Source organism: Chiloscyllium punctatum, chromosome 6, assembly GCF_047496795.1.
Source record: "Chiloscyllium punctatum isolate Juve2018m chromosome 6, sChiPun1.3, whole genome shotgun sequence".
Classification (NCBI taxonomy): Eukaryota; Metazoa; Chordata; class Chondrichthyes; order Orectolobiformes; family Hemiscylliidae; genus Chiloscyllium; species Chiloscyllium punctatum.
The window spans coordinates 32,837,349-32,863,341 of NC_092744.1; the positions used below are offsets into that span (position 1 = coordinate 32,837,349).

At 36.7% G+C, this 25,993-nt stretch overlaps 1 protein-coding gene across 1 annotated transcript in view; it reads right to left on the reverse strand.

Annotated features, from left to right (window-relative positions):
* LOC140478646 (mucin-4) overlaps positions 1–25,993 on the reverse strand; it is a 149,869-nt gene that overhangs the window by 86,036 nt on the left and 37,840 nt on the right. Inside the window, exons 7-11 of the mRNA XM_072571862.1 lie at positions 22,119–22,223; positions 5,399–5,593; positions 3,959–4,153; positions 2,517–2,711; positions 857–1,018 (exon numbers count right to left, since the gene is read on the reverse strand). Of these exons, the coding sequence (XP_072427963.1) occupies positions 857–1,018; positions 2,517–2,711; positions 3,959–4,153; positions 5,399–5,593; positions 22,119–22,223 (852 nt within the window). The remainder of the gene's footprint in view (positions 1–856; positions 1,019–2,516; positions 2,712–3,958; positions 4,154–5,398; positions 5,594–22,118; positions 22,224–25,993) is intronic.

Consider the following 25,993-nt stretch of genomic DNA (forward strand, 5'->3'; position numbering starts at 1 on the left):
AATTAACTTCCCTCCATCATAAGGAGGGATGTTCACTGATGATTGCACAACGTCCAGTACCATTCATGACTAAAGCGGTCTATGCCAAAATGCAGCAAGATCTGGGCAACGTCCAGAACAACCACGCTTGGACTGATAAATGGCAAATAACATTTGTGCTGCACAATTGTCAGGCAAAGACCATCTCCAACAAGCCAGAATTTAATTATCAAACTTTGACTTTCAATGGTGTTGCCATCATTGAATCATCCACTATTACCATGCTGGGATTTACCATTGACCAGAAACAGAATTGGATCACTCCTAAAAATTCTACTTTTAGAAGGAGCAGACCAAAGATTAAGAATTCTGTGAGACGTAATTCACCTATGTCTTTCCAAAGACAGTCCACCATCTATAAGGGACAGATCAGGAATGTAATGGAATACTCTGCACTTGATTGGATCAATGCAGATCCCACAACATTCAAGATGCTCAGTATCCCAAAAGACAAAGCATGCTCTTTGATAGACACTGGTACACAGTGAGATAGGTCTTCTGCCACAAATCACACCATAGTCCAAGTCGCTCAGACGCTTTGTAATTTTCCTGTGAAGTTAAACATCATTTCAGGGTTTTACATGGAAATTCTTGCATCATTTTTGAAACAAGAAGTCAGACTATCATATTTAGCAGATGTGTGGAAATGTTATCACCAAGAGACCTGTAGCTTCCATGTTCTTCAGGAATAAGGGATCTATTAATAGATGTGGCCTTGCCAAGTTCGTCCACGTCTGAAGAACAGAATTATCAGAGAAGCTTGATGAACTAATCCCTGAAATAATATATGATTACAAAGTTCTGTATGATAAAATACCTTGTAAAGTGAATATAGGACATAAAGTTGTGGGAACTTCTGTTGTTTGGCTGGTACTTAATGCGCCGCTAGTCTGGATCATGGTTGATGATATTGTGTTCAACGTCTGAGGACTTGTTGTGAAGGAAGCTTTTGTCTTGGAATTTGTTATGTTTTGCACATCTGTACAAGAAAATAGTCCATCAGTGAGCTCAATTGTTGCAAAAACAGTTATGTGGGATATTGCAATGCAATGATTTAGTTCACTATCATTTTAAATGCTTTGGTTTTCTGATATCAAGTTTAGTCCACTTTGAGGCACCACTGAAGGGTGAGTTAAGGCCCTGGTGATCAGATGAATGAACCCTACAGTAGTACTATCAGAGCTACAAGTTAATTACTCTTGCTTGGTGCCCTTTACAGGACATGGAATGGCCAAAACGGAACTTATTTTTGAACCAAAAGCTGCAGGTAAGTATTCCCTCCAAACTCAAATTCATCTTCGAAATGGAGCACTCTGAAGAGGTTTTGTTTTCCTCAATACGCTAGTGAGAAATCTATTAATGACTTCTCTAATACTGTCTGCTACAAGTCTACATTAGTTTCTCGATGTACACATTGGGATTTATACATTTCCATTCTCGGCACATTGGGCTTATCAACAACATTATAAATGGAGTCCAGCCCAGTCACTGCCCAAGCGTGCGGTGAAGTGAAGTACATAAAGCTATCCTGTGCAATAATGATTACATCAATTAGACCATTATTTACTGTGTATAATGCATGCTCATGATAGGACTGAGATTTCACTTTCACACCTAAGAAATGATTAGTCGAATTCAAATTACACTGGAAGGCATTATCTTCCACTAACCAGATGCTGCCAGAAAGCCAATAAGAAATTCTATCCTCCACACAAATGGGTGATATGTTATCGAGATGTTATGATGCCAAATATATGGGACATGTCCCAAGAATGAGCAGATCCTTCAGTTGCTTGTAACAGGCAGTGTACTGACCCAACTCTGCCAGCCAGCTTTAAAATTAACAACACACTGTCAGAGGTTAGATCTGGTTATATGATAGGATAGTGCTTGCTGACAATGTTGCTAGACACGAGACATAATAATACACCCTCTGCAGGAAGAAAGAACACATTCTGATATCATGCCCTTTTGATTGGAACAAAACCTACAGGATAATATTTTCCCCGATGTTTTGTACATGACAATGCCTCAACCAATCAGAATAGATTTACCAAGCAATCAGCACCATTTCCTCAAGCTGCATGTTTTTTTGTTGTCTTTGAAATTTGGCATTCATGCATCTGTCCTTTTAATGCAAGACTAAAAGTTTCAACTGCATGTCTTTTTTTTAAAATGAAACTTTTGCATGAGTCAATTAGCAAAGGGATGTTTATAAATGATTCATAAAATCAATTCATAAAGTGAAGACAATTCCAGAATATCCTGAATTTTTATAGAACTAATGATAATTATCAGAAATTTCAATATCTAAGTCAAGAAAATCCACTTGAATCTGAATTCAAACTGGAAATAAGTTACATTTGCTGTCTTCAGTAATGATAATAATGATTCTCATAATTGCCAATTGTTCAGAGGTCTAATAATTGTACTTGTTTCATTATGGTGCTTGTAAGTTACTTTTATGATATGCATACCTGTTATTGTACCCAATGTTGGGCTCGTTGAAGGAGACAGAGTTGTAGATGGTTCTGACAATGCACTTTGTTCTGACGTTTGAGTTAGTGCTGTGTTAGTTTTGTTGATCATTCCTTTAATTTTGGAGGACAAAATTGTTGAAGTTGGAGATGAACCTGTTAATGTATTTTGCTTTGATGTTGAAGATGATGTAACTGTTAAGAATATGATGCGAAGAGAAGTTTTGATTAGTTAATGCAAAATTCTTGCTGATTGCTTGCAACAGATGAAAGATAACAAAGTGACATGCAAGATCAAAATTGTAAAACCTGGTTTTGGAGTATGGCTATATTCAGAACAAATGTTAATTCAAGATCATTTTTGCAAATGCACTTTCCATGTAAAACAGAAATTGTGGTTTACTTTTTCGATGATGGCTGAAATCCCCCCCTCCAACACCATAGTGGAAGGTGAGATGAAAATCAACCCTTAATGGTCTTTGATACCCAACCTAAGAAATGCTTAGTCGACTTCAAATTAGTCTGGAAGGCATTATCTTCCACGAACCAGATGCTACCAGAAAGCCATTAAGAAATTCTATCCACCACACAAATGGGTGATATGTTATCGAGATGTTATGATGCCAAATATATGGGACATGTCCCAAGAATGAGCAGATCCTTCAGTTGCTTGTAACAGGCAGTGTACTGACCCTACTCTCCCAGCCAGCTTTAAAATTAAGAACACACTGTCAGAGGTTAGATCTGGTTATATGATGGGATAGTGCTTGCTGACACTTGCTAGTATGCTAAGAATTACACTAGCCACCAATATTAGATGATCAGCCAGGCTCACATTGTTGCTTTATAATGTTGCTAGACACGAGACATAATAATACACCCCCTGCAGGAAGAAAGAACACATTCTGATATCATGCCCTTTTGATTGGAACAAAACCTACAGGATAATATTTTCCCCGATGTTTTGTACATGACAATGCCTCAACCAATCAGAATAGATTTACCAAGCAATCAGCACCATTTCATCAAGCTGCATGTTTTTTTGTTGTCTTTTAAATTTGGCGTTCATGCATCTGTCCTTTTAAAGCAAGACTAAAAGTTTCAACTGCATGTCTTTTTTTTAAAATGAAACTTTTGCATGAGTCAATTAGCAAAGGGACGTTTATAAATGATTCATGCAATCAATTTGTGCTGATAATCTTCATAAAGTGAAGACAATTCTAGAATATCTGGAATTTTTATAGAACTAATGATAGTTATCAGAAATTTCAATATCTAAGTCATCAAAATCCACTTGAATCTGAATTCAAACGGGAAATATGTTACATTTGCTGTCTTCAGTAATGATAATAATGATTCTCATAATTGCCAATTGTTCAGAGGTCTAACAATTGTACTTGTTTCATTATGGTGCTTGTAAGTTACTTTCATGATATGCGTACCTGTTATTGTACCCAATGTTGGGCTCGTTGAAGGAGACAGAGTTGTAGATGGTTCTGACAATGCACTTTGATCTGACGTTTGAGTTAGTGCTGTGTTAGTTTTGTTGATCATTCCTTTAGTTTTTGAGGACAAAATTGTTGAAGTTGGAGATGAACCTGTTAATGTGTTTTGATTTGATGTTGAAGATGATGTAACTGTAAAGAATATGATGTGAAGAGAAGGTTTGATTAGTTAATGCAAAATTCTTGCTGATTGCTTGCAACAGATGAAAGATAACAAAGTGACATGCAAGATCAAAATTGTAATACTTGTTTTTGGAGTATGGCTATATTCAGAACAAATATTAATTCAAGATCATTTTTGCAACGCACTTTCCATGTAAAACAGAAATTGTGGTTTACTTTTTCGATGATGGCTGAAATCCCCCCCTCCAACACCATAGTGGAAGGTGAGATGAAAATCAACCCTCAATGGTCTTTGATACCCAACCTAAGAAATGCTTAGTCGACTTCAAATTACTCTGGAAGGCATTATCTTCCATGAACCAGATGCTACCAGAAAGCCATTAAGAAATTCTATCCACCACACAAATGGGTGATATGTTATCGAGATGTTATGATGCCAAATATATGGGACATGTCCCAAGAATGAGCAGATCCTTCAGTTGCTTGTAACAGGCAGTGTACTGACCCTACTCTGCCAGCCAGCTTTAAAATTAAGAACACACTGTCAGAGGTTAGATCTGGTTATATGATGGGATAGTGCTTGCTGACACTTGCTAGTATGCTAAGAATTACACTAGCCACCAATATTAGATGATCAGCCAGGCTCACATTGTTGCTTTATAATGTTGCTCGACACGAGACATAATAATACACCCTCTGCAGGAAGAAAGAACACATTCTGATATCATGCCCTTTTGATTGGAACAAAACCTACAGGATAATATTTTCCCCGATGTTTTGTACATGACAATGCCTCAACCAATCAGAATAGATTTACCAAGCAATCAGCACCATTTCCTCAAGCTGCATGTTTTTTTGTTGTCTTTGAAATTTGGCATTCATGCATCTGTCCTTTTAATGCAAGACTAAAAGTTTCAACTGCATGTCTTTTTTTTAAATGAAACTTTTGCATGAGTCAATTAGCAAAGGGATGTTTATAAATGATTCATAAAATCAATTTGTGCTGATAATCTTCATAAAGTGAAGACAATTCTAGAATATCCTGAATTTTTATAGAACTAATGATAGTTATCAGAAATTTCAATATCTAAGTCATCAAAATCCACTTGAATCTGAATTCAAACTGGAAATAAGTTACATTTGCTGTCTTCAGTAATGATAATAATGATTCTCATAATTGCCAATTGTTCAGAGGTCTAATAATTGTACTTGTTTCAATATGGTGCTTGTAAGTTACTTTTATGATATGCATACCTGTTATTGTACCCAATGTTGGGCTCGTTGAAGGAGACAGAGTTGTAGATGGTTCTGACAATGCACTTTGATCTGACGTTTGAGTTAGTGCTGTGTTAGTTTTGTTGATCATTCCTTTAGTTTTTAAGGACAAAATTGTTGAAGTTGGAGATGAACCTGTTAATGTGTTTTGATTTGATGTTGAAGATGATGTAACTGTAAAGAATATGATGTGAAGAGAAGTTTTGATTAGTTAATGCAGAATTCTTGCTGATTGCTTGCAACAGATGAAAGATAACAAAGTGACATGCAAGATCAAAATTGTAATACCTGTTTTTGGAGTACGGCTATATTCAGAACAAATATTAATTCAAGATCATTTTTGCAAATGCACTTTCCATGTAAAACAGAAATTGTGGTTTACTTTTTCGATGATGGCTGAAATCAACCCCTCCAACACCATCGTGGAAGGTGAGATGAAAATCAACCCTCAATGGTCTTTGATACCCAACCAGTTCCCAAAAAGCTAGGAACATTTTGGCCCAGCAGTTTGTCACTAATAATGTATCTTTTGAAAACTTGAGTTATTACTAGCATAAGTATTTCCAAAAATAATTTCTTACCGTATTAAAACATAGACATGTTGTATTTGTATGACTATGGATCAAAAGTAGACAATAGAATTGACAATTGATTTGGGACTTAGAAAAATGATCCAGATCAATCAAGATGAATTATTTAGTTGAAAAGATTTACATACCAAGCAGACTGAAGCAAGACATTGTTACAACTAACACATTGAAAAAAGATTCCATTCAACTGAAACAGATGACATATATTTTAAAAAGGAAGTTATCTAAGGAAGATAATTTAACATTATGCTTCCTATTATTTTGCTTGATAATACTAAGTACAGTAACATCAAAAAATAATTCACAATGTTCTGAATTCCTAAGTCCAATAATTGGACTTTTTCAGTTGACTAATGGTATGGGGAAAATGGTTTATTTTTATAAATACTCATGAGTTTACTTGATAATACTGTTGATTTTGAAGTTGTAGGTGGTTCTGTCAATATATTTTGGTCCGTCTTATGAGCTGTTACTGACTTGATAGTGTTGAGCTGAAAAATGTGTTGCTAGAAAAGCGCAGCAGGTCAGGCAACATCTAAGGAGCAGGAGAATCGACGTTTCGGGCATAAGCCCTTCTTCAGATATTTGTTTCATTTTTTGAAGCTAAAGTGGTTGAAAACTTGGTTACATTTGTAGATGATCTGACTGAAATGCTTTGTTCTGAAGTTGAAACTGATGGAAAATGTTAGTGTTAAGTGAAAAATAAATAAAACAAAATTCTGGCTGACTTTTCACAATATATAAAAGATACACTTGCAATATTTATATTTGAAATGAAACTATTCTACTGATAGATGAGAACCTTGAAGTGGTCTGAACATTTTTAAACTATTGGTGTGCTTTGTTCTGATATTGAGTCTGATGGATTTGTGGAAGGTAACTGAAACAGTAATTAAGGAAAGCTAAAATCTTGTGGATTGCTTAGAACTTATGAAAATGCAAATCTAATTTGTGATTTGAATGGAAATGCATGAATTCAAAATGCGCTGTGAAAGGATAACCAGTTTGGAATGGATTAATGTTAATCCTTATGATTAGCCACTTTTCGTGTGAAGTTGAAACTGATTATCATCTAACTAAAATACCCTTTACACATTTGACCATCTGATTAAAATGTGCCATTATTGCATTGATGTCATACCATTTTCACAAAAGAATTTGACATTAGATTAATCAATACTTCAGATGCCAATGTTTATAAAGCTGGGATCAATTGTAGACAATGGATCTAGTTTAAGCTTTTTTATTTATTTTATACGTTTTAGTTCTCCGTATTTCTAGATCAAATATTTAGGCTTGTTCTCACTTATCTTATGTGTGGAAAACAGTCGTGCTTTATAACTACTTGTGTGTTTGCTTGATAAGGCAGCTTGGCTGCTTTTGATATTACCATTTGCCCATGCTCAGTTTTTGATATTACTATAGTAACACTAATATTAGAATAGTGGTTAGAATGATGTAAGATTTTATATATTCAATGGAACTTGTGTCGACTATCTGATGCCAAAGGCCCTCTTAATTGATGTAATCAATGGAAAGCCAGATAGCTACTAACGTTAGAAAAAGTTAATGTGTATTCTCAAGCAACACAAGTAGCATAAGGATAGAAATCCACGCAATCAAAGTTTAAACTGGAGTTTTTTTTGGGATGGTGATTTGTGACGTGATCAAACAGTGTATGGTTGTTATGAAGGAGGTAACATATAAAGCTATTTGTTGTTGAAAGCAGTCCTATTTTCTAAGTTTTGACATCTAGATTTAGTTTGCTGATATTCACATTATTAAAGATTTTCTACAAGCATATTTATATTTGACAAAGCAAAGCTTTTGCTGTCACATTCTGCCAACTGACAAAATGTCAGAGCATGATATGCCAGTGATTTAAGTAACAAACTGTCAGTAAGTTAATTGATAACAGGAAATACCTCATTCATGTTGTAATTGATGAATATGTAATTAATTATCAATGGATAATAAAGGCTTGTTTTCTTGTAGTACACGTGTATCCTTCAGGCAGAGTGTGTTCTTGCCTCAGATCAGGATTTAGATCACTCTAAACTAGCCTAGTAATTCATGGAAATTCTCAGGTCAGGGATCCCTGTCTGTGGGTTGGAGTCCTGTCAAGCTGAACATTAAATATTTATGTTCTTCAGAATGGGAAGATTTTCTGTCTGTGAGCTGGGTTCTAACAATCTACTTCAAAAAATGTTTCTGATAAGTATATCGTTGAGGATATTTTAGCTGGTCAGTTCATTTTGTCATATAGTGAATCAAAAACCTGGATTATTTGTGAACTTATTGAAATTTTAAACACAACAAGCCTTTAAAAACGAAATACCATTAAAGAATGGCTCATAATGTAAATCCTGAATGTTGGATGCCCCACCCCTCTCTGTGAACCCATGGAATTTCCCATCTGTAGAGTGTCAAAGAAACCTCAAATAGAGAAAAAGTGGAATAGACGATACTCCATAATTGATTACCCTTCTCAGAAAGAAAGTCGTCTTCTGTGGGTTATATTCTAGATTTTGGACACAAGTTGAAAAGGTATGTTTGTGTTTTACATCCTCAGGAATGCACAAGAACAAAATTATTTTAAAATCATGCAGCCTCTGTCTCAGTATGTTAATGTGCTGATGTACTCATGTTAATTAGCATGCTGTGAAGGTCACAGCTTGTGAACAGTGTGCTGATACTATGGCTTTAAGTGGTGTATTTTGTCCCTTTTTTTATGAAGAGAGTTTGAGACACAGGTACCAAGCGGTCTGTTCAAAATCAATAAAGTCAGCAGCTTGTGAGGCTTTTTTAAAAAAGAACTTGGAACAATAGAAGCAGCCTGAACGAGTGGTGTCAAGCTCCCACAGAACCAGGATTTTTAGATTTAGCTTTCTGCAGTTGTTGTTTTGAAGCTCGATGTGGAAGCTTATTCCTCTCTGTTACACCTAAAAGCTGGTGTTCACTTCCTACTGCTAGAATTGTATGTGAAACAATCTGAATATTGAATTTGACTATTTTACTGAATTTGCCCTTGCCAAAGATATGTCCATGGGATGTTACTATATTGAAATAACGAATTAGATGCTTATAAATTATTTTGTTAAGCATTTTTATCAACTTATAGTTAAGCCAATTCTTTTCTTTATTTTTATTTTGTCTTTATTTTAGCTGTAGTGTAAAAATAAATTTTGTTTTGCTTAAGGTCAAATAGTTTGCCCAATTAAATTGCATCTGGAAAATTGCACCTTTAAAATAAGAAAACATTAGGGTTTAGATTATTTTCCTAATACATTTTGAGGGGCTTGGTCTGATCCTCAACAACAGCTATTTGACACCTCTGCACTGTAGGTAAAAATAAATCTCTCTTGAAATGATTGTTGGGAACAAACTTAGTTAGTGAAAATCACCATTGAAAAAGAAGGAAAAGCACACAAGCCTGTTAAATAATATGCAGGGCCAAGAATATCAATATGACCTGCTTTATTACCAATGTGAGCATTACTGGTATTAATCATTGATATCAACCATGAAACCCAAGAGTATTTATTGTATCTTTTTAAATGTTATCTCTTTACTGACTTCACATTTTAATCTGTGTATGAATATTTCATTTTATTACTATTCTTCACATTTAGTTGCTAAAAAAACTCAAGAAGGCCTAATTAATTTGGCTCCTTGTAACATATAAATAAATCTAGATTTGGAAAGGTTATCCAAAAGGGAAGGCATCCTCTTAAAATCCACCTTGAAGTGATCAACTGAGGATGAATTGCAGACTCTCACAGGTGTACCAGTAACACTGCACATTATTATGTTTGATAATACTTAATAATATTTGATATTGTTCATTAATTCAGTGTGCTGGTATTGACTGGTCTGAATATGTCGAATATGAAATATCTAAACTAAATAGTTTGAAGGCATTGATTCAAGACTAATTAACTGTGTCTAACCCAATTAAACTAATCTAACTCATCAAAGAATCCTTACCAAACTTCAAATTCATTATTTGCAGTTATTTTTCCTGGGGTGGAGGAGTCCAGAAATAGAGGCCATAGGCTTAGAGTGAGAGGAAAGACTTAAAAGGGACCTAAGGGGCAAATGTTTCATGCAAAAGGTGGTGCGTGTATGGAATGAGCTGCCAGAGGAAGTGGTGGAGACTAGTACAATTACAAGCATTTAAAAGGCAACTGGATTGGTATATGAATAGAAAGGGTTTGGAGGGATATGAGCCAAGTGCTGGCAAATGGGCCTAGATTAATTTAGGATATCTGGTCTGCATGGATGAGTTGGATCAAAGGGTCCGTTTCTGTGCTGTGCATCTCTGTGACTCTGACTCTATAAAAACAAATATCAATTATTGTAGTAAATAGCATCAAATATGTGTTTAGATTCAATTAAGTCATAAGATCTTCTGAATGCTCGGACCCATAATATAAATTTTAGATATATATGTCAAGTTTTGTGAATGCAAGAATACTGATATGAAACTGTTGTGTGATCCGAGGATATTGCAGACTGCACAGTTATCAGTAAGCATTCCGGAGTTTGGATCTTGCAGTTGAGGGATGGTCCTTGATGATGCAACTGATGATGGTTCGTCTAAAAACTCTGTCCTGAAAACTATGACAGCAATGTTTAAGGACTAAGATGAATGATGTGAAATAATTTCATTGTCTTTGTTGTAAGTGCAGATAGTGGAGAGTTTAGTCTTGAATGCTGTTGAGTTCAACCTAGCTAAATGCTCTTTGGAGCCAAATATTACCAAAATGCTGCAATAGAGTTAAGATTAGGGTTAGGATATGATTAAGGGGAGGGAAGGTTGTTCTTTTTCACCTCTGCAATTCATCTCATTGTTCCAGTTTCGACCAAGTCTATCATGAGATTTAAGTTGGAGTGGTACAGGTGTAACACCAACCGAACAGCAATCCGCGGGCTACTAAGTTATATTTCCAATTCTGTTGTTGCCATTGTTTATGACAGTTCTGTAGGTATGTTTATAAAATGGGGTACAATAGAATAAGAAAAGATATTTGAATTCAAGAGAATTTATGTGAACTTTGGAAGCATCAGAAACGGTTTAAAAAAATGGTAACCTTAATTTTAGAATTTACAGCCATAATTTGAACGGTGATCACAAGAATGGAATTTGAGATACCTGTTGATGGCAGAAGAATTGTTGATAGATCATTTGTTGATTTTGTTCCTGTACTGTCTTCAATATCAAAATGTGGATAACCATTGGTAAAGTAATGTGAAAGAAAAACCGAAACTATAAAGGCTCAGAAGATGAGACAGCATTTAACAGGGAAGAACAAAATAATTATTCCAAGTCAAGAGATTGTCAGTTAATTTACTGTCATGAAAAGTAAAATAATGATGATAGCAGGAAAAAAATGGAATTTTATTTTAATTGAATTTATGAGATATCGATATAGCTATTCTAATTGTTGTAGAAATGAATATAAATATGTGATGGTTTGATGTGACTGTAGAATCTGATCTGAAACTGTTTGGTGAACTTAAAAATTTGATTGTCAGCAGACATCTCCACTTCTGGTGGAAATCAAATGAAAATCAAAAGGTCATGACAAGGAGGCTAAGTTTCTTGAAGATGTTGTTTAGTAGATGAGCACATGAAGACCTTTTGGATTCAGCTCTCCTAATGGTATACATATTAGAATTACACAAGGGATATTAAGATTCATTGAACTCACTCCAGTGTCTCTCACGGTAATGGTACTACTATTGGATCATATCAAAGATAGTTTTATCCTAATTAAGGGAAAGCTATCCCACTAAGATCTGCAAAGTACAATTTACCTGAGTGAAGGGATAAGGTAGTTTAAATGCTAAAGCTTTTCATAATAAATATGCATCATTTTGTGAACTTGGATTCTCTATTGGAATGAAGATTATACTTTCTTTACCTTGAAATATTAATTTTGTGATTGACTTGCCATCAAATGTGAATCATATGTATATTTCTAAATAAATTATACATAATTCTACATAACAGCTAGTCTCATAATCTCCTGTATCGAAAACCTATGTATGTTCACTCTTCAGTGGAGCAATATGTTTGTGAGAACAGCTGACAGGGCCATTATAATATCCAAGTTGTAGTAAACCTGTTAAAACTTATTAGAAAGTCTATCACATTGATGGTAAGACCCATTCAAGCGTTGCTTAGTTATGCCATCCTCATATAGAAGTGAGAGGATCATCTGAGGATTATGTCTGATCAAAAAGAGTCATAAAAAGAATCAATAATTACATTGCTAAAAATCACACAACACCAGGTTATAGTCCGACAGGTTTAATTGGAAGCACACTAGCTTTCGGAGCGACGTTCCTTCATCAGGTGGTTGTCCGAAAGCTAGTGCTTCCAATTAAACCTGTTGGACTATAACCCGGTGTTGTGTGATTTTTAACTTTGTCCACCCCAGTCCAACACCGGCATCTCCAAATAATAATTACATTTTAATTCATCGTATTCCACATCAACCAAATTCACACACTTGCTGACTGTTGCCAGAGCTCTTGCTGTTAACTTATTTGAAGAATTATTGACCATTTTAAAATTATTCTGTCGTCATGATATGCTCTGATTTTTTACTGATGTAAAGGTGTTTTATTTTACAAGAGGCAAGGCCAGCTTAATAATATGATGTCCTTAACTTTGATATTTAAGCCATATTTTGAACTGTGTTTGTTAGAGTGGAATTATCGATAAATTGGTGGTGGAAGAATTGTTGATAGATTACTTTCTGCATTTGATGGTATGGTCCCTGCACTTTCTATATCAAAAGTTGGATAACCATTGGTAACATAATCTGAAATGCAAACAGAAAATAGTGTCAAGACTTGGAAGGTCAGGCAGCATCTGTGGAGAGTGGAGGAAAGTTATCACTTCAAGGCGATCTATTAAGGAAGATCTGCATCTAGATTCTACACTGTTAGATGATTTGGTATCTCTGAAGGAAAGATAATGTTGCTATTTGGAATAAGTAGAATAAAATGGATGTTTTATTCCAATTGAAACTGAGATATCCTCAACAAAGAGATTCCATTGTAACGTTGAACATACTTATTTGACAGTTCAATATGATTGTAAAACAGCTTGATTAACTTAGGTAATCCAATAGTATTGAACACAATGGAATCATCAATTGACAGCTTCACTTCTCACCTTTATGATTAAAAAAAAGACCATTAACATTGTTGAAAATGAATGTACTAAGGAACTCCTGCAATTAGGTACAGAAACCGACATGATTGGTATGCAATAATGTGTCATATTATGAGTTCAGATGGTAGCCAGTTGAGCTCTTAATACTATTGAGTCTAATTTTGCTAAGGTTCTTTGGAGCCAGATACTACCAAAGAGCAGATATATTTACCCCACCTCTGGAATTCAACTCATTTGGCTCTGTTTGGAGCAATGCTGTCATGAGGCTTATTGCTGAGTGTTCCAGGAAACGATACCGATGAGAACGGGTGTAAATATAATCAAACCTGTGTTTTTCTTCATTTCAATTTATGACACATTCTTTAGACAAGAATCCAGGTTTTGTTTTATGTTTTAAAATAAATATTAGATTAATATGACTGTGGCTAATATCAGCTTGGCCTTAAATTCATCTTCGTTGCTGCTCTCCAGAACCCTTTAAACCATGACTAATAACAAAAATCCACCTGTCTCTTCCTTAAATTTAATGTCCCAGCATCCACTGCACTCTGGTGTTGATTTGATATGATTTAAGTATTGTCATGTACGTTTTGTTAGAAAATCCAGTGAAAGGTTTTGTATGGTGTTGCCACTTTCCAGTGGCACCTTGAAATGCAGGAACATGAAACAAAACATAGAGTATAAAGGCAGAAAAATGGAGAAATAAAGAAAAGGTCTTCAACTTCATAGTCCTTCTTGTGAAGAGCGGCGTTAGGGGATAGAGAGTCGATAGCCAGGCATGAGTTCCCTTCATTGCGCCCGTGGAACATGAGTCACCAACCTTTGACGCCACCTTGTCTCCATCTATGCCCTCGCCACTATGAATCGTTGATGGACCTCACCAATGCAGATGACTCCAATGCTGCCATGTACCACATCAGCCCAAAATAGACCCCACTGCTGCTGCTATCAGTCCGCATTGGGCTCACCTCATCAATACTGCTACTGCTGATGCTGCCATGTCTTGTACAGAGCCCAACCTGACTCTCACTGCCACCTCCTTGAGTCTGCGCCAGTTGCAGAAGCCATTGTGAACCCAAGCTCAGGTTTTGTATTCCACAGATTCACAACCCATTTGACAGAAGTTTTTTTTCCTCTGTTCTAAATTTGCCACCCCTTAGCATCAATCTGGGACATTTTGATCCAGATTGCCCCAGAAGAGGCAACATCCCTTCTATGTCTAGTTTGTCAATCTGGATTTCTTTACCTGAAATAGATCTCCACTTATTCTTCAGAACTCAAAAAACTGTCGGATTAAACTACTCAATGAACCTTTACTGGACAAATCTCTCATACCTAGAATCAGTTGAATGAACCTCTGGAATTGGCTCCAAGACAATTCAATCCATGCCCAAGAGTGACCAAAGCCATATGTAATAGTCCAGGTATCAGTGAAATAGTGTTGATGGAAAAGCGCAGCAGGTCAGGCAGCATCTAAGGAGCAGGAGAATCGACGTTTCAGGCATAAAAAAACATCGATTCTCCTGTTCCTTGGATGCTGCCTGACCTGCTGTGCTTTTCTAGCAACACATTTTTAAGCTCTGATCCCCAACATCTGCAGTCCTCACTTTCTTCTCAGTGAAATAGTGTATTACTACTGGGAAGAGATGATATACTAAATGTAACATCAAATGTGGCCGTATCACTTGAACTCAGAAACAAACATGGGATACACACATTGCGAGGCATGCATTATTGATCATTATATAATGGGTAAGAATGAGAGATTCAAATTAGTTTGTACAGAAACCATTGTGCAATAATTTCTGGGGATTCAACCCCAAATATTAATTGGGATACCTACAATGTGAAAAGCTGAGAAGGCAGAAGAATCCTGAACTACAGCAAGTGAAATTCATTATGCAGCATGTAACAAGCTCAACAAGAGAGGCACAATTTGAGGTTTAGTTACAGGATTTGAAGCTGAGCAGGTAGATGAAGAAGCAGTGGGTGAACAAAATAGAGATAGTCATCAAAAACAATTAGATTTAACAACGTCATGGCAACAGACATAGATAGACCAAAAATAAAATCTGTAACTGGTGAAAGGCAAATTTTCTAAGGCTGAACATTGAATATCTTTCAACATGAAAGTAGTTTTCAGAATAACAGGAACATAATTTTGGAAAAAATTGCAGGTGACTACACAATTACAATGAGCAACTTTACCTCCTAAGGATATTGCCCAAATTCAGTGTCAAGTGAATCTGGGAACCTGACTTTGTGTTATAAGATGCAATTGTCTCACAAGGAAGTCACCTCCATCTCCATCTGTCAGCACCGTGTTACCTCAAAGGAACTTGAGTATCTTGAAGGATGTTGTTGTGTACATGTGCTCAAGAATTCTTCTAATGGTATAAATATTGGAATTACAGAAGGAATATTCAGATTCATTGGATTCACTCCTGTCTGTCATGATAATGGTACTACTTCTACATTGTATCAGAGATAGTTGAATCCCAATTCAGAGAAAAATTGTTCTGCTAAAATCTGCAACGTACAATTTTCTGAGCTAGGGGTTAGGCTACTTTAATTGTTGAAAGATTTGCAGTATAATTCTGCATCATGTGGTGAACTTGGATTCTATTGGAAACAAGGTTATACTTTCTTTCCTTTGAACTACTAATATTATGGTGTGGAGATGTCAGTGTTGGACTGGGGTGGACAAAGTTAAAAATCTCACAACACCAGGTGGTAGTCCAACAGATTTATTTGGAAGTACAAGCTTTTGGAATGCTACTCCTTCATCAGCGCTCAGCAAACCTGTACTTTCAAATAAACCTGTTGGACTATAACCTCATGTTGTGTGATTATTAATTTTTTGATTGACTTCCCATTGAAAGAGAATTATATGTATCATTCTAAATAATTGTTATATATTTTTGAAAATAACTAAACTCATAATCTTCTGTATCCAAGCTCGAGGACCTTCAGTGGGGTGGCACAATGATGAAGACAGCTGACCAGACCCTTACAATATCCGAGATTTAGTAATCCGGTTAAAACTTTTTCAAAAGGCTGTCGGGCAAATGGTACGACTGCTAGCTGCTTCCTGTATCACAGGGAGAGCCAGGTCAGTTTTTTAGATCTATTCAAACATTGATTAGTTATGTCTCCCTCAAATTGTCATGAGACAGATCATCTGATGATTATGTCTGATTCAGAATAACCCCAAAAAGAGTTGAGGATTACATTGAAATTCATCAATCAAATTGACAGAGTTGCTGATAGTTGCCACTGTTCCTGATAACTTATTTGAAGAATTACTGACCATTTTGTTAATTTTGTTTCTGTGATATAGTCTGATTTTTTTAACTGATGTTAAACTGATGTTTGCTTTTGCAATTATCAAGGCCAGTTTAAAAATATGATATCCTTCATTTTGGTATTAACAGCCACATCTTGAAGTACATTCACTAGAGTGGAGTTGTAGATACTTGTTGGTAGTGGAAGAATTGTTGATGGATTATTTTTTGCATTTGATGCTGTGGTCCTTTCACTGTCTTCTATAACAAAGTTTTGATAATCATGGGTAGCGTAATTTGAAATGAAAACAGAAAATAGCATCAAGACTCAAAAGATCAGACAGCATCTTGTGGTAGTAGGAGAAAAGTTATCACTTCAAATGGACAAGTAATAAAGAAGTCTTGACCTGGATTCTACATTGTCAGTTGGTCTTGTATGTGTAACGGAAAGATAATGTTGATATTTGGAATAAATAGAGTCAAGTTCCAGATACTATCAAACACTTCATTGGTAGATAAGGGCAGATATTCTTTTTACTCCTCTAGAATTCAACACATTTGTCCCTGTTTACTTTATTTGACTTTACTTTCCAAGGATATTGTCCAAAAGTCAGTTGACAAATGAATCTGGAATCAGAATCTGAATTATAAGATGCATATGTTTGACAATGAAGTCACCACTATTTGCATCTTAGCACTGGTTACCTCAAAGGAGATTTTGTATCTCGAATGATGTTATTTAGTGCACGTGGTCATGACATTCCTTTTGGTTCACGTCTTCTAATGGTATATACATTAGAATTATATAAGGGATATTCAGATTCACTGGATTCATTCCTGTGTCTGTCACAACAATGGTACTGCTGCTGCATTGTATCAGAGTTTGTTGAATCCCAATTAAGGGAAAAAACTGTCCTGCTAAAATCTGCAATGTACCCTTTGCTGAGTTAAGGGATGAGCTAGTTTTAATGTTGAAAGCTTTTCAAAGTAATTCTTCACCGTTTATTGAATTTGGATTCACTATTGGAAACAAGATTATACTTTTTATCTCTTGAACTATTAATTTTGTGATTGACTTCCCAAAAAATGTGTGTTGCATGTACAGTGCTCAATAAATTTATATTATTTGGAAAATAGCTAGTCTCATAGACTTCTGTATCCAATCCTGAGGTCTTTAGTGGAGAGGGATAATGATGAGGACGGCTGACCAGACTCTCATTATCTGAGATTTAGTAATCTGTTTAAAACCTATTTCAAAAGTCTATCATGTTGATGCTAAGACTGTCAGCTGCTTCCTGTGCTACAGGGAGAGCCAGTTCAACTCTCCAGGGACCCATTCAAATATTGGTTAGTTATGTCTTCCTCATATAGTAGTGAGAGGTCACCTGAGGATTACTGATCCAGAATAGTCCCAAAAAGTGTTGAAGATTACATTCTTATTCATTTTATTTCACGCCAATCAAATTGACGCTGTTTTTGACAGACACCACAACTCCTGATGGTAACTTATTGGAAGATCTATTGACGATTTGTTAATTGTTCTGTTTCTGAGATGTACTCTGATTTTAACTGTTTAACTGATGTTTGGTGTTTGCTTTTATAATTATCAAGGCCAGTTTAAAAATATGATGTCCTTCATTTCAGTATTAACAGCCACATTTTGAAGTATATTTACTGGAGTGGAATTATAGATACTGTTAGTGGTGGATGAATTGTTGATTGATTATTTTCTGCATTTGATGATATGGTCCCTGCACTGTCTTCTATATCAAAAGTTGAATAATCATCAGTAACATAATCTGAAACTGAAAAAGAAAATGCTGTCAAGATTCTGAAAATGGGGCATCTTTGGAGGGAGAAAGAAAGTGACAATTCAAGTGGCTAAGTGAAAAACCATTTGGACTTTTTAAAAATAGAATTCCTACAGTGTGGAAACAGGACATTCAGCTCAACAAGTCCACATTGACCGTTCGAAGAACACTCCAACCTGACCCATCCCTATCACCCTACATTTCCCATGGTTAACACACCTAACTTAGACATCCCTGGATACTATGGGCAATTTCGCATGGCCAATCCACCTAACCTGCACATCTTTGGCCTGTGGGTGGAAACCAGAACATCTGGCGGAAATCTAAGCAGACACGAGGAAGGCGTGCAAGCTCCAGACAGACAGTTGCCAGAGGGTGGAATCAAACCCGGGTCCCTGGTGCAGTGAGGCAGCAGCACTGATCACTGATCCACCATGCTGCCCTTGGATTATACATTGAGTTGATTTAAATGGAAGACAATGTTGACAGTTGGAGTATATCAAATCAAATGCAATTTTTTTCAATTTCAAAGTGAGATATCCTCAATCTAGAGATTCCGTTGTAAAAGTTGAATAAGCTTATTTGGAAGTTTGAAATTAATATAGAATTACAGATGTGAAATAACTTGGTTAACTTTATAGTTGCAGTGTATTGCCGACCTTGAACTCATGAGCATACATCTTCACTTCTAACCATATGAGTACAAAAAGGCCATTGATATTGTTGAAGATGGATATACTGAGGAGCTCCTGCAATGAGTTACAGGAACTAACATGACTAATATGCGATAATGCAATAGTAATGTGCCATGACATGTGTGAGTTCAGATGGTGGAGAGTTTAGTCATCAATGCTTTTGAGTCTAATTTTGTTCAATCTCTTTCAAGCCGGGTGCTTGAAAATGCTGCATTGTTTTCGAGGACAGATATTGTCATCTCACCCCTGGAATGCAACTCATTTGTCCCAGTTTGGAGTAATGCTGTCATGAGGTTTTGTGTTGAGTGTTCCAGGAAATGGTAACAATGACAGTGGAAATATATAGAATCAAGCTAGTGTTTTTATTCACTTGAGTTTGTGGAACATTTTCCAGGCAAGAATCCAGATTTTGCTCCAAGTGTTAGATTAGATTAGATTACTTACAGTGTGGAAACAGGCCCTTCGGCCCAACAAGTCCACACCGCCCCGCCGAAGCGTAACCCACCCATACCCCTACATCTACATCTACATCTACATCTACCCCTTACCTAACACTACGGGCAATTTAGCATGGCCAATTCACCTGACCTGCACATCTTTGGACTGTGGGAGGAAACCGGAGCACCCGGAGGAAACCCACGCAGACACGGGGAGAACATGCAAACTCCACACAGTCAGTCAGTTGCCTGAGGTGGGAATTGAACCTGGGTCTCTGGCGCTGTGAGGCTAACCACTGTGCCACCGTGCCGCCCACCGTGTTGAATATACATATTCAAAAAGTAGTCATGAATTGGAGGTGCCGGTATTGGACAGGGGTGTACAAAGTTAAAAATCACACAACACCAGGTTATTGTCCAACAGGCTTATTTGGAAGCACAAGCTTTCGGAGCGCTGCTCCTTCATCAGGTGGTTGCCAACTGATGAAGGAGCAGCTGCTGAAGGAGCAGTGCTCCGAAACTTAGTGCTTCCAAATAAACCTGTTGGACTATAACCTGGTGTAGTGTGATTTTTAACTTGATTCAAAAAGTAGGTTAATAAGATATTGGCAGATCCCCCATCAATGTCAACTTCACTTTCTTTGCCGCTCTTCATAACCCTTCAGACCATGATTAATGAAAATATTCTATGGATCGCTTCCTTAAATTTAATGTTCCAACATCAGCACTCTGTCGTGTTGAATTCCATGGGTTCACTATCTTTTGAGAGAATTCTTTTCTCCTCACCTCTTTGATGTTTGCATAAACCTAGGATCTCTCATTCTAGATCGTCCCACAAAAGGAAATATGCATTCTAAGCCTACTTTGTTAGTCTCTTTGTCATCTTATTTGTCTCAAATAGATCTCCTCCCATTCTTTGAAGTTGTGAAAGTGTTGGCCTAATGAACTTTTACCAGACAAATTCCTCACCTCTAGAATCAATCTAGTGAACTTCATTCGAATTGCTTCCAGTGCATCTAAATCTATGCTCAAGTAAAAGGACCAAAATTATATCTAATACTCCAGGTATTGATGATAGCATGTTTTGCTGATGAGAATGGGACAATATAATAAGTGAAGGATCAAATGTGGTCAGATCACTTGAACTCAAACAGACATGGGATGCACACAATACTAGGCATGCTCTATTGGTCATCATGTAGTGGATGAGAATGAGAGATTCAAATATATGGATAAATTACTGAGTACAGAAATCATAGTGCAGTAACCTCTAAGGATTCAACCTCCTAAGTATTAACTGAGAATCGCTTCGTGTGACAGGGACTGAAGGCAGAAAATTCCTGAACAGCAGTGAACTGAAATCTATTAGCAATTACACAACAAGACAGCTACAATTCTAGGTTTAGTTTCAGGAAATGGAGCTGGACAGGTTGGTAAAGAATTAATTAGTGAGCATAATAGAGATGGTCATCCAAATGGATTTAGATTTCACACCATACTGATACACCAGTAGTAAACTTTATGATTGGTGAAAGGCAAATTTTCTAGAGGTGAGCAGTGTTCATCTTTCAGCACAAAAGTAGTTTTCAGAATAACAGGGACATCCGCTTGGAAATCATGCACTTATCATCTCATAAATGCTTGCAGACAAAAAAATTACAAGTGACTATATTATCACAGTGGGCAACTTTATTTCTAAAAATGTTGTCAAGTGAATTTGGGAAACTGTGGTTGGATTATATGAGACAATTGTCTGACAAAGAAGTCACCACCATCTGCGTTTCTCAGCATTGTGTAACTTCAAATGATATTGAGACTTAAAGGATGTTGTTTAGTACATGTTCACCTGAAGCTCCATTGTTCAGCTCTTCCAATGGAATAAACATTAGAATTACATAAAGGACTATCTGATTCATTGATTTCATTCCTGTGTCTTTCAGGGTATTTAAGTGAAACACTGTCCCATTACAATCTGCAACATAGACTTTGCTGAGTTAACGAATAATGTAAATATTGTAAGCTTTTCATAGTGATACTGCATCATTCAGAAAACTTGAATTTACGACTGGAAGCAAGGTTATACTTTCTAGCCCTGGAATGATGAATTTTGTGATTGACTTCCGATCAAACGTGTATTGCATGTAAGTTCTAAATGTATGTTTTATAATTTTGAAAAGAGCCAGGCCCCTAATCTTCCACATCAAAGCTTGAGGTCTTTCAGTGAGGGTGAAGACTGAATGACTGGACTTAAAAAAAAAGCTGAGATTTAGTAATCTGTTTACAACTTGTTAAAAAGTGAATGGAAGACTCTCAGCTGTACCACAGGGAGAGCTCGGTCAGCTCTTCAGACCCATTCAAACATTGGTTAGTTCTGTTTTCCGCATGCAGTAGTGAGAGGATCACTGTTCCAGAGTAGTCCCAAAAAGTGTTGAAGATTACATTTTTTTTCATTTTATCCCACACCAATCAAACTGGCACTTGCTGACAGTTGCCGCAACTCCTAATGTTAACTTATTGGAAGATCTACTGACCATCTGATAATTGTTCTGTTTCTGTGATGTACTCTGATTTTTTTTTAAACTGTGGTGTTTGCTTTTACAATTATCAAGGTCAGTTTAAAAATGTGATATCCTTCACTTTGGTATTAACGGCAACATTTTGAAGCATATTTAGTAGAGTGGAATTGTAGGTACCTGTTGGTGGTGGATGAATTGTTGATTGATTATATTCTTCATTTGATGATGTGGTCCCTGCACTGTTTTCTGTATCAAAGTTTAGATAAACATTTGTAACATAATCTGAAATGACAACAGAAAATAATGTCAAGACTCGAAAGATGAGGCAGCATCATTGGAAGTTGGAGGAAAATTATCACTTCAAGTTGATAAGCAAAAAGAAAACTGGACCTGGATTTGACATTGTCAGTTAATGTGGTGTCTTAAGATATTGTTCATTGTTGGAATGAGTAGATTCAGATTTTTTTTTCTAAGTGACTACACTATCACAATGGGCAACTTTATTTTCTAAGGATGTTGTCCAAAAATCATTTGTCAACGGAATATGAATTATCAGAGGCTATTGTCTGACAAGGAAGTCACCACCATCTGCATAGAACATAGAACATAGAACATAGAACAATACAGCACAGAACAGGCCCTTCGGCCCACGATGTTGTGCCGAACTTCTATCCTAGATTAAGCACCCATCCATGTACCTATCCAAATGCCGCTTAAAGGTCGCCAATGAATCTGACTCTACCACTCCCTCGGGCAGCGCATTCCATGCCCCCACCACTCTCTGAGTAAAGAACCCACCCCTGACATCTCCCCTATACCTTCCACCCTTCACCTTAAATTTATGTCCCCTTGTAACACTCTGTTGTACCCGGGGAAAAAGTTTCTGACTGTCTACTCTATCTATTCCTCTGATCATCTTATAAACCTCTATCAAGTCACCCCTCATCCTTCGCCGTTCCAACGAGAAAAGGCCGAGAACTCTCAACCTATCCTCGTACGACCTACTCTCCATTCCAGGCAACATCCTGGTAAATCTTCTCTGCACCCTCTCCAAAGCTTCCACATCTTTCCTAAAGTGAGGCGACCAGAACTGCACACAGTACTCCAAATGTGGCCTAACCAAAGTCCTGTACAGCTGCAACATCACCTCACGACTCTTGAATTCAATGTTATGCATCTCGGTGTTATGTTGCCTCATTGAACATTGAGTACCTCATGTTGTTTTGCACATGAGCTTATGGGTTTTCTGGCTTTTCAGGCCTTGGTATTTTCTTAACTTGTTCCAAAGTATGAAGACACTACTGATCCTCAGCCTCCTGGCTCAGAGATAGTGCCACTACAAATGCCTTCCTGGTTCAGGTATCTAAATGTATAAATATTTGAATCACACACAGGCGACTTTCAGGTTAGATAGATTCACTCCAGTATCTTTCCTGATAAACCTACTGCAACTGGTTTATAGCTGAGGGTCATTGGACCCTTAATTGGGATTAACTACCTCAGTAAATTTTGTACTGCATCACTTGGTAAGGGAAGGTATAAACTAGATTAAATATTGAAAGCTTTTGATAAAGACCTTCTGCAGCATTTAGTGAATTTGGATTCTCCATTGGAAACCAGAACAAACTTTATTTCCCTTGAATTATCAATGTTGTGATTGATTTCCTATCATTCATGGGCCTAGGACAATCACACAACACCAGGTTATAGTCCAACAGGTTTAATTGGAATCACTAGTTTTTGAAGTGCTGCCCCTTTTTCAGGTGAAGGAGCAGTACTCCAAAAACTAGTGCTTCCAAATAAACCTGTTGGACTATCTCCTAATTCGCATTGATTCAGGTTTTACTAAGGTCAACTTGTTGTCACACTTGGTCAAAAATGGTTTTGATGTCAAGGTCATCTGTTCTTCAGATAATTAGTTTTGTGTTTAAAGGTGAGCCTTATATAATATGCTGTCCTTACATTTCAAATCTTCTCCATCAAAGCTCAAGGGCCTACTTTCATTCACTCTTCAGGAAGAGGAGAATGTTTGAGGATAGCTAATGGGATGCTGATAAAAATCTAAGTTGAGGTAACTTCTTTAAAAGGCTATCAGGAGGTTGTCATTTTTGCTACTAAAGCCAGTCAAAAAAATGTATGTCTGTAATATTTGTATTTACAGCCATAGTTTGATTTGTGACAGCAAGTGTGAAATTGTAGTTTCCTGTTGGTGTTGGAAATGTTGATGGTGGAATTTCAGATCGTAGTGATTCTGTTCCTGTACTGTTTTTAATATCAGTATCAAGATAATCCTCATTCTTATAATCCGAAATAAAAACAGAAATTCCAGATTTTGTTCTAGGTCTAAAATATTTGACTGTTAGGTTGGAAATTAGAAATGCGCATTGAAGCTGTTTCAGGATTTTTAAATTTCGAAACAAGGTAGAGGATTCACAGATTGCTGGGCATGTACTATTGACCATATATATTGGAAGACAGGTGAAACTACGTATGGCAAATTTCTGAGTGCAAAAGTCGGAGATAAATATAATTGGGGATGCAGCTAGATAAATATTAACTGGTATACTTGCAGTGTGACAGGAACAGAGGACAGAAAATTCTTGGACTCCATTTGTATTAAATGTATTAATTAGCATGTAACAAGTCTGATAATAGGAACAATTCTACATTTTGTTTCAGGAAATGAGACAGGGCAGGTGAATGAAGGAGTGGTGGGTGACCACTTTGATGATAATCAAAACGCAATTAGATTTAACATAATTATAGAAACGGACAATGATAAAGCGGGATTAAAATTTGAAATGTAAGGACAGCATATTATATAAGGCTCACCTTTAAACACAAAACTAATTATCTGAAGAACAGATGACAGTGACTGTCCTTGACATCAAAACCATTTTTGACCAAGTGTGACAACAAGTTGACCTTAGTAAAACCTGAATCAATGGGAATTAGGGGATAGTCCAACAGGTTTATTTGGAAGCACTGGTTTTTGGAGTACTGCTCCTTCACCTGAAAAAGGGGGAGCACTTCAAAAACTAGTGATTCCAATTAAACCTGTTGGACTATAACCTGGTGTTGTGTAACTTTTAACTTTATACACCCCAATCCAACACTGGCACCTTCAAATCTGAATAAGTGGAAACATTCTGCTGTTTGCAACTATACTGGGTGAAAGGGTTATGGTTCTTCAAGGTCAGTCATTTCACTATCAGGATATCACTGTAGGAGTGACTCTCCACTTTCAGGGGATTGTCCTAGGCCCAAGCATTTTCAACTGTTTTCTCAATGATTTTTCCCCTATCACTCAGACAAAAGTGAGCTGCTTGCTGGTGACTGCACAATGTTCAGCTCCATTCTTAACTTCTCAGATATTATGCAGTCCATATCAAAAAGAAGCGAAACCTGACCAATAAGCAGTCTGGTCTGACAAGTGGCCAGTTACCTCCACACTACACAAATGTCAGGCAATTGCCATCTTTAACAAGAGAGCATCTAACTTTCACCCCTTGACATTCAGTGGTATAACAATAACTGAATTCCCACTATTAACTTCCTGTAGTCACCAGAAACTAAAATCGACTAACCATATATATATATATATATATATATATGTATATACTGTGACCACAAGAGCAGGTTAAAGGTTAAGAATCCTGCAGTAAGTAACTCTCCCACTCCCCGACTCCACAAAGTCTACCTAACTTTTAAAGGCACAAGTCAGGAGTGTGATGGAATACTTCCCACCTAATGGATGAATGTGCCTCCAGCAGCAACCTAGAATCTTGACACTATCCAAGACAAAGCAGCGCACTTGGTTGGCACCACAACCAACAGAATCCATTCCCTCCGGTATCAAAGCTCAGTACCAATAGTGTGCACTACCTATAAGATGCACTGCAGAAATATATCAAGGATTCTCAGACGGCAGCTTCCAAACTGTCCTGTATAGTCTAGAAGGAAAATAGCAGAAGATAGACATAGGAGCACTATCAGCTGCAAGTTCCCTTTCAAGCCAGTCACTGCCTTGGAAATATATCACTGTTCCTTCA